Here is an 11,004-nt window from a genome sequence, read left to right on the forward strand (position 1 = left end):
CCAATCCTAAAAGTCACACAGAAATAATAATACCTCACTGCCTATTTTCCATACATTTGTTCTCCACTTATCGCGTAATAATAATCACGGTGGTGAGATGATGATGGGTCGACATTATCATTGAAGGTCTACAACTGGTTCGTGTGAGCGTAATAGTGCTTCACAGTATATGTAATACGGAGCAGGAGAGGTTATGAAATCAGAGCAACCGATATATTCTTCATTTCAGTCATTACTTGCACTTTGATAGAGAGTCATTAAATTATTGATTTTTCAATAGCGTCGTTTCACCACTGGAAAGATTAAATGCAATAAAATTCAAGTTTCACACAAGAATCACATAGTGCTGCTAAAATCTGTCATTGTCATTGTGCATTGTCATGAGACGACTGGACTAAGGTAAAAGTTTTCCTGTGTGAAATTTCATGTATACCACTTCATCATTGTCACATATTATACGTTTAATTTGTAAATTATTTTTCTATGAGAAGCCAATGCAAGTAGTAAAGCTTGCTACCGAAAAGTGCACATTAAATCCAAGCTAAGAATTTATTGTTTCATTAATTTTCAGCAATCTCAAGGATGTTATTTTCTCGTAACAAAAAGATAACGAACTGATTATTCCTCGATTCACTAGTCATTACTCTCCTCTCAATTCTGCGACAGAGGGACAAAATGGAAGATTTTCTCGTCTATAGCCTCACCTATAATGTAGCAACTCGGTTTCCGGGACCAGGAGATGACTTTCGCCCAATTCTTGGGCTCGACACGAGTTCCTCGTCCACATCCACCTACGTCAAAATTCCAGACATGTACATCATTGCACTCCAAGAAGTCAAGGCCCAACCACAGAATATGGTGTGGGACACGTTGTTTGATGACCCTTGGACGGCCAAAGTGAAAGATGCATTGGCTCCTTTCAGCTTTGTCAAAATCCACACCCTGCGCATGCAGGTACATATGTATAAAATTATCTCTGCATGACGAATGTGACAGCCAAGTTATTGGATATTCTAATAACAAGCAACGTAAAGTTTAACGAGGATCTATTTTTATCAACTATGCAGGGATTGGTGACCAGCTTGTATTTGAAACGGAGTCACTTGGTTTACCTTCGGGACGTGGAGACCCTTTGGACAAGGAGGGGTTTTGGGGGGATGTGGGGTAACAAAGGGGCAGTTTCCATCCGCCTCGTGCTCCACGGGTGCTCTCTCTGTATAGTCAACTGTCATTTGACCCCACATGACCACATGCTCAAAGAGAGGATATCTGGTAATAAATCATCCGATTGCAAAGTTTATTGAAAAAGAATAAAAGAGTACCTTAGATTACAGTGCGGATATACAATTGATGTTAAAAACATTTATAGATTACCAAGAAATTCTTCATGGACAAACTTTCTCCTATCAAGAAACGTCCAATATTTTATTTCACGACTACGTATTCTGGATGGGAGACTTTAATTTCCGCCTCAATGGAAACACGACATCGGATGAGATTGTGGACGGTGTGTCAAATGGAAAATGCTCAGAACTTTTAAAAGAGGACCAACTACTTCAAGTTCGAATGAGTGGAGAAGCTTTTTCTGAACTCCACGAACTCCCAATTACATTTCCACCTACGTACAAATTTGAAACTGGAGTTGACAACTATGATTCCAAACGAAGACCTGCCTGGACTGATCGGATACTGTACCATGTGAATGCCAGTGCGTATGATAACGTGACATTAAAAGTCGAGGGAAATAATTACAAGGCCCATATGCCTTTCAGATGTAGCGACCACCGTCCGTAAGTGTCATATTTATTTTTGTGTACTTCGTAACAAATTGCATAACCCTAAAACTTGTGTGATTCGTGATCATTCCAGTGTGACTGCATCCTTTCAAATCCGTGTCTTCCGACCCACCACACTTAAACTGGTCGACTTTGTCAATGTTCCTCTTTGGTATACTGGAGAAAGTAATAAAGTGTTCTTCAAAGTAGTTCCAACTCTAGAAACGTCCCCGGACGACTGGATCGCTATTTTTAAGGCAGATTTTACAAGCATTGATGATTATGTGGCGTATGTCTACGCAACCCTGCCTCACATTGATGCGGAAGAGGAGGGTAGAGTGTCGACAGATGAGTCAAGTGGGGAGCGCAGCGTCACATTTTCCGAAAACAGTATCAACTTTGACGGCTCGTACGTTCTCATGTACTTTGCCCACGCATCTCGATCCATCTATGGTATGAGCAATGTCTTTGAATCAGCGTCCAGAGGATTGGCCGCAGGTGCGGACCTATAGATATTAATACAGTGTATTTCATAAAAACTGTCCAAATCTAGAGATCAAATTATGTATGTACATGCATGTACGAGCTAAGTAAACTGATCAGTAATACGCTGAGCAAGCGCTCTCAAGTGACGATTAGCACAAAATTGATATTATAAAGCCTTATTATCTAGCAGATAATTGTCTAGTAATAACTGGGCGTCCTTTATTTATGAATGTGTCAATTCAATACACAAATTTTTATTACGATATTGCATTTGGCATGCACATGCTTGTCAGAGTCTTGGGATTAACGAAAGTGGGATTAATGATTAGGATTACGGATTGATTTTAAAAAATTCGGGATTGAGGATTGAGATTAGGGATTAAATTAACTCGGGATTAAATCTCTCAAGTCATTCAATGGGATTAGGGATTAGGATTAATTTAGTCCAATTTTAATCCCGGAATGGGATTAAAGTCGTGTTTATCGTCGATCACATTTATATCTAGTTAATGTTTCTGATGTCTTAATTAAATTGTTTTATAAGTCTTAACAGTGCGATTGAATTTGAATAACCTAATGACCATATAAATAATGACCTAAAGTGTGAGTTGTCGCTTAAGTGACTTAAGTCCAGTCTCCATTTGATTAACATTCAAGTGTGAATGAGTGGGCATTACCACTGGCCACTCTAGGTTATTATTATACGGCCACAAGAATATGAAGTGTACAGATGAGTGACATAAAATAAGTTTACTTAGTCATCAGTGAACTAAAATCAACTTTAACAGATGAAGTCTTATCAAATGTTTTTAAATACATGAACTATTTGTTGGCATGCATTTAAAGCCTCTCCAATTAAATGGGAAGTACCCTCCAAATATTTTAAAAGTACCCTTCATGGATACCTGCCTCTTAAAGTTATTTTTGAATTAGGATTTCGGTGGCAAACTACCTCTTAAAATAATGTACATATCTACAAGCCATAATTTTATCATTTTATGTAAAAAGCGTATTATTTATATACGATTAAAGTTAAGGCTTCCATAAAAGCATGCATTTTTAAAAGGCACATGGTACTCAAAACTGCTGTGAACTTAACAGGTCCTCCACGCTTACGCTTGGTACAGGTTTTGGGTGCAGGACAATATCGAAAAATTCTTTTATAATTGCCAGACGAATCTTTATACAGTACCAATTCTTAAAAAAACTGGTACACGTACAATGGTACACCGATTTTTTCTCATCAGCGCAATAAAATCGAACTAACTATAGAGTCGCGATTTTCAAAAATTGTCTTAAAAAGGTGAAATTTGGCGCAGTGAAATTAGCGATTAATACCTAATCGCTTCCCACGAAAGAATATGAAGTTACAAGTGAGCAAAGTGCAACCAGTGACACTATAGGGTCACTATGTACCGTTTTTAAAAGTTATTATTTTTATCTTAAATTTAATATGGAGGGTAAAAACCACTCATGGATAGCACATACAGCCTAGTAATTTAGCCACAAACGTGCATTTTTTGATAGACTTCAATAGGTTTTTTTTACATATGTCAGCGATTTTTCCAAAAAGATATATTCTTTTAGAGAAATCTAAGAAATTCGCAATACATAAATAATTCCATTCATTTATGAGCTTTCCATGCGCACTTATATCATTGTTAACAACAAACACTTGGTTTAAATAAAAATCAGGAAGATTCCATTCATTAATGTAATATGAAACCAAAGCATGTGGAAAGCTTGTTATTTGTAAGTGTGAAATATTAAGCTATTTTTCACATTTTTGCAGTCAAACAGAATAATTTTTAAGCTATTCAAAACGAATTAAAAAAATGTTTTTCATAAATACATCTGTTGGGGATCTGAGTAAACATTTTACATGAAGAGTTAGGGTTTTTAAGAACATATTCAACCGGACTCTGGTAGTAAAACCCATCACTGATACGAAATTTACACAGATTTGTGATATGCAAAATGAGAGGCTACTTCCATTTAAGGGGAGGGAAAATTTAGAGCATTAAGAGGTTGCTTTCCATTTAGGTAACTTCTTAAATATTCGGAGGGTAATTCCCATTGTTTTGGAGAGACATTAAATTACTTCCCTATTTGTTTAATAATATCGAATTTTTGTTTGTGAAATACAACGATGGAATTTCGATAGTTATGGCCCATAACTTATGGGAAACATATTTTTAATTGAAACAAAAGGAGAACTGGCAAAGTCTCTGAGAATTTTCAGCAGGTGGAGCTGATTTAATCCCATTTTAATCCCAAACTTGGATTAAGATTAATCAATGCGCTCCGGGATTAGGATTAGGGATTAATTATTTTTTCAAAACTTTTTGGGATTGAGGATTAGGGATTAAAAGTCAAAACTTGCGGATTGAGGATTGGGATTAAGGATTAATTAATCCCCAATCCCAATCTCAATCCGTAATCCCGGATTAACCAGACTCTGATGCTTGTTATCATACAAGTTGTATGACAGGTATTACGGTGCTACAAATAATTGTGTACTTAATAATACAAACCAAAAATATAGTGATGTGGAGTTTACATCACATTCCATGAAGCCAATATTAGCTGTAAAAAAGATGAGTCTCATAAGTTACGTAATATTGATTGATGGTGCGGTGCTATCAATATTTTGTAACTATTATGCTTTTATGGTGCTCGCAATAAACGACCGCCACAATAATTATATTCAGCTGGATTAATAATTAGGTACCCATTTATGCAGCATAATGTTTGTTAAATTTTAGCATCTCTGTATTAATAACTGCTACTTAATTTTATCCAAGTTGATAACCTTTTATCCTGTTGCATTTGTTTAATATGTTATAGTAAACAGCAGAAAATTTAAAAGTGGCAATAAAACTGTAATATGTAACTCATTATTCACCTTATTTTCATCTAATGAAATGAGTGAAAGCGAGTGGAGAAAGCACACTGTTTAGGCTGGTGGACGGTGGTGGTGTGTCAATGCGCCCCTGCGCTGGGAAACCCAAAACGTGTACACATGAATGTAAATACTATAGTATTTACATTCATGCGTGTACAGTAGTTGCGAGAGAGAAAGAGAAATCAGCAGCAAAAGTGAAAGTGGAACTCTGGGATTTTTTACAATCTGTCAGGATTCAGATTCTCATCATACATCATACAAACCAAGCACATCTCATATCCTCACTATCTCTGCTGCTAGTGCTGCTGCATTTAATCCTTTGACTACTTTTTGTTACACTTTACTTCTTATTTGAATGGATTGTGAGTTAATTAGTGCAGGAATTGCCCAATTCTTTGAAAAGAGAAATCTTGCTTACTTCTCCAAATCACCAAGAGTGCTTTATCTCTTTTTAATTATTATACTTAACTTAACGTATGTAGTAATGTCATTGTGGTGATAGCACTACAATACTGGTCAGTTCCAAACATCTTAATATCCCTGAACTCCAATAAGTATGAAGTAATCATATCGTACTAACCAAGGTCAACGCGATATTATGTAGATATAATCAGATGTTCAATATACACTACTGTAAACAATACACTCGATAACACAAGTAATTGACGAGTCATCTTCAAGTTCCTTCCTTCACATTCTACCATATTTTATAATAATAACAATAATCAGAGGTGGTCAGAAACGTTCCGGTTTTCCCGTTGTTCATGATTCTATTATTTCGAGGGAATTTAACAAACAAAGAGGGTAGGCTGGAGTTTAGAACGTTATTATCCGTACCGTATTGTCCAATGCTGCAGAAGCGATGGGTATCATTTTCTCTAAACTTTGGTCATTGTTTGGCAATGAAGGTGAGTATTTCTATTTCAATATAGATTTGTTCTTTTAATAATCATTCATTTAAACTTTATTTTGTGATTTCTCAGAGCATAAGATAGTAATTCTAGGACTGGATAATGCTGGAAAGACCACTATTTTGTACCAGTTTTTAATGCATGAAGTTGTGCAAACGAGCCCGACAATAGGATCTAATGTGGAGGAAGTTACCTGGTATTAAATAACTTTACTTATTGCATAGATAAAAAATAAATTAAATCATCCTAAAAAGCACTTAGTACCTCGAGGTACTTTAATTTACTCCTTGTAAGGCTAATGTTTTTTATTGGTTTTCAGGAAGAATATTCACTTTTTAATGTGGGATTTAGGAGGTCAGCAAAGTCTGAGACAATCCTGGTCTACTTATTTTACAAACACAGAGGTAAGCGTCACAAATCTCTAGCTAGTGTACAAATTGCGTATACCTTATTATCAACTGACTAATTTTTTGCTCTGATTTTCAGTTTGTGATTCTAGTGGTAGATTCGACTGACTCTGAAAGATTAACTTTAGTCAAGGCTGAACTGGAGAGGCTAATTGCACATGAAGACCTAAGCAATGCTGCCTTTTTAATATTTGCTAACAAAGTAAGACCCGTAAAATTATAATATATTTCTATTGGACAATGATCGGCTATTCCTAGGAGAAAGTACGAAGAAATTTGCGTTATATTGAATTTGATTCCAAGGACTTTTTTGATGTAGTAGGAGTTGTTAGTTTTGTTGTGACTGTTTAATCTTCGGCATAAAATTCAGGACAGATGAATGGCCGAGTGAAAGTACATAAAATTACATACCAGATTTTTATAATGCTCTTCCGAGACAGTGTGTCTAGCCGAAATATTTTTGCAGCTCTAAATCCACACTCAAATAAACCTAATCTTTGTTTTATTTTACCATTTTTTTAGCAAGATGTCAAGGTAAGACCATTTTAAATTTTTAAAGAACGAAAACAAATGCTAATAAAGTAAATTGTAGATCTATATAAATCCATTATCTTATTAGGGTTCACTCACTCCTGCCATAATTTCCCGAGAGTAAGACATTTTTAATTGGTTGCCGTTGATGTGATAATGAGAAAAACGTGTAATTTCTTAATTGTATTCTTTCAGGCTAAATTTAACTGCTTTACGAAAGCAAAGGTGGCAAATCCAACCTTGTTGTGCATTGACAGGGGAAGGACTTTATCCAGGCTTAGAATGGATTGTTTCATTAATTAAAAAGTGATACTACTTATATAAAATTGTACTATCTGTTAGTTTAGCTATTATTGAACAATTTTGTATTTTGCCTCAAAATGGATGGATTTCGTACAATAATTCTTCCTATAATTATGTGACACATTATGATGTGGTCCACATCCTTAAAGTGAAAACCTTTACATTTTAAGAATGCTTTTTAAGAATAGTAAACTCGTAAATTGTAAATCTCTTGTATCAGTCTGATTGTATTATTGTTGCATTGATCAGTTTAGTAGAATTTATTAATTTCTTAGCTGCCCAAATTCTTTTCGATAACACGGATCGCTATGAATTTTTAATTTTGCGAGGGATGAATATTTCTTTCACTCCTTAATCATATGTACATTACAGACTATTACAGAGTATATAATTCTTACTCTTCATCGTCTATCGACATTGCTTCGTCATCATCATCATCGTTGTCGTCAACATCTCCAAATCCCATGATGTATGCAGCAAAAACTTTTGTTCCATTGATGAAATTGTTTCTGCTAATTTTTTCATTCTGGGAGTGGGCTCCATCGTCACCTTGACCCATCGGTAGAAGGAGGACATTCTTTTTAGTCAATTCTTGAAACACGAGCGTAATTGGGATGGAGCCACCTTCTCTTGTGTACTGAGGATCCTTATGGTAAACATGCTTAATTGCATTTGCAGCGGCTTTATAATTCGCATGACCAACATCCTCCTTCCACCATTTCCCCGACGACAATTTCTCCAACTTGAACTTGTTGGGAGAATCCCTTTGTTCCCATTTCTGGCGAAGATAATCTTTTACAAGTTGTGCTACCTCGTTGGGCTGTTGGTTTGGGACAATACGAATGGAAAATTTTCCTACGACTCTTCTTGGAATAACGGTTTTTGCGCCAGGGTCCGAGAAGGCTCCTTCAATACCGTGAATTGACAAGGAAGGAAATCGCCATCGATGGGCCAGAGTCCTTTCTTTGTCTGGAAAACGTGTCTTGTGAACGCCAGTTTCCGTTTTGAATTTATTCATACTAAATTTCAGCTCTGAATATGTCTGCTTCTCTGTGGCCCTAAAGACTTCTACGTTTTTGTTTATTCCTGGTATGATAATGTTGCCCTTTGGATCGACAAGTTGGTTAAGCATCCATACGAGATCCCACATTGGCTCATGCACCGCGCCCCCAAAGACTCCGCTGTGCAAATCCTTACTCCCTCCGTCCACTACAATTTGAAAGTAGAGAAGACCTCGGAGCCCATAAGTTAAGCAAGGATAATCTGTCCCAAGCCAGTAGTTGTCTGAAATGGCAATTGCGTCCACGTTGGACAGAAACCCATATTTTTCTCTTTTCAGAAGATCCTCCAATCCATCGGACCCAACTTCTTCAAGCGATTCTAGCACCATTTTGATGTTCACTGGGATTTTAGCCTTACATTTGATCAATGCTTCTATGCAGTGGAGCCACCCCAAGACAGGTCCCTTATCGTCGAAAGTTCCTCGACCGTATAAGTTTGGACCTACTTCTGTCAGGGTGAAAGGGTCGTAGTCCCACCCATCGCTCAGTTTGGCCGGTTGGACGTCCAAGTGACCGTAGATGAGAAGAGTGTCGTTGAGGAGGTCCGTTTCAAGTGAAGCAAAAATTACTTTCGGAAGCTCTTCTTCCTTCCCATTGTCCATTTGTTGCGGTTGTCCAACTTTACGCTTTTCAACCTTAAAGCCCAAATCGAGGAGCTTCTTCTCAACGAAATTGATCATTTTCGAAAGTTGATTGAACGTTGACGGCTGGCTCTATTTAAGTGAAACATGCAAATTATATACATACCACGTGTTTTACACAGATTTAGATATGTATGAAATGATCTTGCCTTCCAAGCTGATACATTTTTTATTGCAACGGCCTTCCTCAAGTTATCAATAAATCGTGGTTGATTATCATCAATGAATTTAAGAACTTTGTCCAATTGAGACATTATGCTATTTTTTTGGTCGAGTAGGATAGTATTGATTTAGTATTTACAAAATATACATACTTTGAAAAAGAATTATTACTAAAAATCAGTAGTAGTTTTGGTTGAAAATTCTCAATTTAGGAGTACTCATTACTGAAATTTAACTCCAAGGCAATTTTGTGCAAGTGATGCACAAAATAAAATACGGTTATTTATAATAAAGAACCCTAAAATTTCTTACATGAAATATAAATCTCCAAATTGGATAAAAGTAAGCTGTAAGAACAGCAGCTTATTGTTCATAAAGATTTCCTCACCATGTCAGGACCCCAACAAGTTTCACTCATCAAGTATGGCAAAGCTGACCTCCTACAGCCTGATGGTGGAATCTCAAGCATCCGGTTCATAAACCGTGTTGTCAGTACTTGTACTTGAAGTCACACAAATATGTATTAAATGCTTGATTTAATTAGACGTGAATTCCTTCGTGTCGGGTTTTTTATAGGCACAAGATCAACAAGCTCAAGCGTCGGGGGGCTGTGGTAGTGTCACGGACCCGGTACTTTTGGAATTGATGCAACATGCTTGCAAGGAGGCTGCATTAAGTCAAATTGATAAAGATCAGATTTTGGAAGCAATTGTCTCACCACGAGAATGGGAAGAAGATGGAAAGCGATACAAACAATTGGTGAGATGCATTCATAGATTCATTAACAACGTTTGAACCTAAATATGCACACATCATGGTAGTAGTTAAATGGTCTCCTAAACGCCTTTTTATTAGATTTCAAAGGAACCTGCGACTCGTGCGGATGTGAGTGGCCTAAATGAATTGCTAAACGAACAGCTAACGCTACGACAAGCTAGGCCTGATGGGATATGTCTTATCAGGCGAGAACTGGCTGAGCAATGTTTTGGTAAATCCATTCATACATAAATAAACATGTCACTTTCTATATGTGAATACCCAGTATAGCAAAAATTAAAGAAAACTGACTGATTCATAGATGAACTAATTCGTCAAGTCACCTTATCCGAAGCTGAACGTGGTCTCCTTCTTTTACGAGTTAGGGATGAATTAAGGATGACACTTTCAGCTTATCAGGATTTGTTTGTAAGCGCAAGAGACCATGATCCTCGTAAAACGGTGGGAAAAGAAATCATGGCGATGAAACAAGAGTATACCGCAAAATATGACGAATTTGCATCTGCAGTCAGTCGACTGGAGAAAGAAAAACAGGACTTGATTCGGACATTTGAGAATAATGATCAGATTTCCAAGGAGGAAAGGGAATCTTCCAATAAACGTCATCATGAAGAGTTTCAGTTCTTGAAGAGAATCAACAATACTTTAAAGGTTAAAAAAACACATGTCAAGGAGAAATACAATCCCAAAGATAATCCATGTTCAATTATATTTACAGCAACAAATTGATGCCATGATAGATCCGGAAAATGATATTGATCCAGTTATTGCGGCATATGAAAGCATCCCAATAAAGCAGACGAGAGGTATTTGGAAGTATACCAAGATCTGTAAAGAGGGAGAGGCGACGGCCACATAAGCTCACTTATGACATACAAGCACATTAAATTTTATTTGGCATGCTGATAATAAACATTGATGTTGTTTTGCCAGAATTACGATATTATATTTAGTATGCTAAGTACAAACATATATGTGCAAATGTGTGACTCATTTAATGGGTGACCAATCCAATCTTGAGTAAATGTCTTCATAATTTAGATTA

The 11,004-nt window shown here is 36.6% G+C and overlaps 3 protein-coding genes and 1 pseudogene across 39 annotated transcripts; 3 read left to right on the plus strand and 1 right to left on the minus strand.

The window, feature by feature from the left end:
• The first annotated feature begins 22 nt into the window (after positions 1-22).
• LOC110845474 (phosphatidylinositol 4,5-bisphosphate 5-phosphatase A) lies at positions 23-5,154 on the plus strand. 37 transcript variants are annotated; one of them, XM_035850247.1, is made up of 7 exons: positions 23-399; positions 572-954; positions 1,068-1,272; positions 1,370-1,790; positions 1,870-2,300; positions 4,717-4,752; positions 4,989-5,154. In XM_035850247.1, exons 2-5 carry the CDS (start codon positions 676-678, stop codon positions 2,285-2,287), a joined length of 1,323 nt encoding a protein of 440 aa, XP_035706140.1. In that variant the 5' UTR covers positions 23-399; positions 572-675; the 3' UTR covers positions 2,288-2,300; positions 4,717-4,752; positions 4,989-5,154. The 37 variants fall into 37 exon arrangements, 21 of the variants coding, with proteins under 21 accessions (XP_035706140.1, XP_035706132.1, XP_035706134.1 ...); XM_035850239.1 differs by having other exon boundaries at positions 1,870-2,228; positions 4,935-5,154; XM_035850241.1 differs by having other exon boundaries at positions 1,870-2,228; positions 4,973-5,154.
• A 139-nt stretch (positions 5,155-5,293) lies between these two features.
• Positions 5,294-7,525, plus strand: LOC110845475 (ADP-ribosylation factor-like protein 5B). The gene is made up of 7 exons (XM_022091907.2): positions 5,294-6,074; positions 6,150-6,273; positions 6,397-6,481; positions 6,564-6,686; positions 7,007-7,018; positions 7,104-7,135; positions 7,211-7,525. Exons 1-7 carry the CDS (start codon positions 6,029-6,031, stop codon positions 7,323-7,325), a joined length of 537 nt encoding a protein of 178 aa, XP_021947599.1. The 5' UTR covers positions 5,294-6,028; the 3' UTR covers positions 7,326-7,525.
• Positions 7,337-9,319, minus strand: LOC110846883 (annotated as a pseudogene).
• A 476-nt stretch (positions 9,320-9,795) lies between these two features.
• LOC110846884 (33 kDa inner dynein arm light chain, axonemal) lies at positions 9,796-11,004 on the plus strand. The gene is made up of 4 exons (XM_035850250.1): positions 9,796-9,941; positions 10,038-10,170; positions 10,261-10,610; positions 10,678-11,004. Exons 1-4 carry the CDS (start codon positions 9,828-9,830, stop codon positions 10,816-10,818), a joined length of 738 nt encoding a protein of 245 aa, XP_035706143.1. The 5' UTR covers positions 9,796-9,827; the 3' UTR covers positions 10,819-11,004.

This window comes from Folsomia candida, unplaced genomic scaffold (assembly GCF_002217175.1).
Source record: "Folsomia candida strain VU population unplaced genomic scaffold, ASM221717v1 Fcan01_Sc003, whole genome shotgun sequence".
NCBI lineage: Eukaryota > Metazoa > Arthropoda > Collembola > Entomobryomorpha > Isotomidae > Folsomia > Folsomia candida.

Bases quoted from the DNA above. Each gene is read 5' to 3' on its own strand.
- LOC110845474 (XM_035850234.1), top strand. From the start codon at position 676: ATGGAAGATTTTCTCGTCTATAGCCTCACCTATAATGTAGCAACTCGG. The intron at 1,273-1,369 runs GTAATAAATCAT...AAACATTTATAG, and splicing joins GCTCAAAGAGAGGATATCTG to ATTACCAAGAAATTCTTCAT. The intron at 2,274-4,716 runs GTGCGGACCTAT...CGGATTAACCAG, and splicing joins GTCCAGAGGATTGGCCGCAG to ACTCTGATGCTTGTTATCAT.
- LOC110846884 (XM_035850250.1), top strand. From the start codon at position 9,828: ATGCAACATGCTTGCAAGGAGGCTGCATTAAGTCAAATTGATAAAGAT. The intron at 9,942-10,037 runs GTGAGATGCATT...CCTTTTTATTAG, and splicing joins GAAAGCGATACAAACAATTG to ATTTCAAAGGAACCTGCGAC. The intron at 10,611-10,677 runs GTTAAAAAAACA...TTATATTTACAG, and splicing joins GAATCAACAATACTTTAAAG to CAACAAATTGATGCCATGAT.
- LOC110845475 (XM_022091907.2), top strand. From the start codon at position 6,029: ATGGGTATCATTTTCTCTAAACTTTGGTCATTGTTTGGCAATGAAG. The intron at 6,274-6,396 runs GTATTAAATAAC...ATTGGTTTTCAG, and splicing joins AATGTGGAGGAAGTTACCTG to GAAGAATATTCACTTTTTAA. The intron at 7,136-7,210 runs GTAAGACATTTT...GTATTCTTTCAG, and splicing joins CCTGCCATAATTTCCCGAGA to GCTAAATTTAACTGCTTTAC.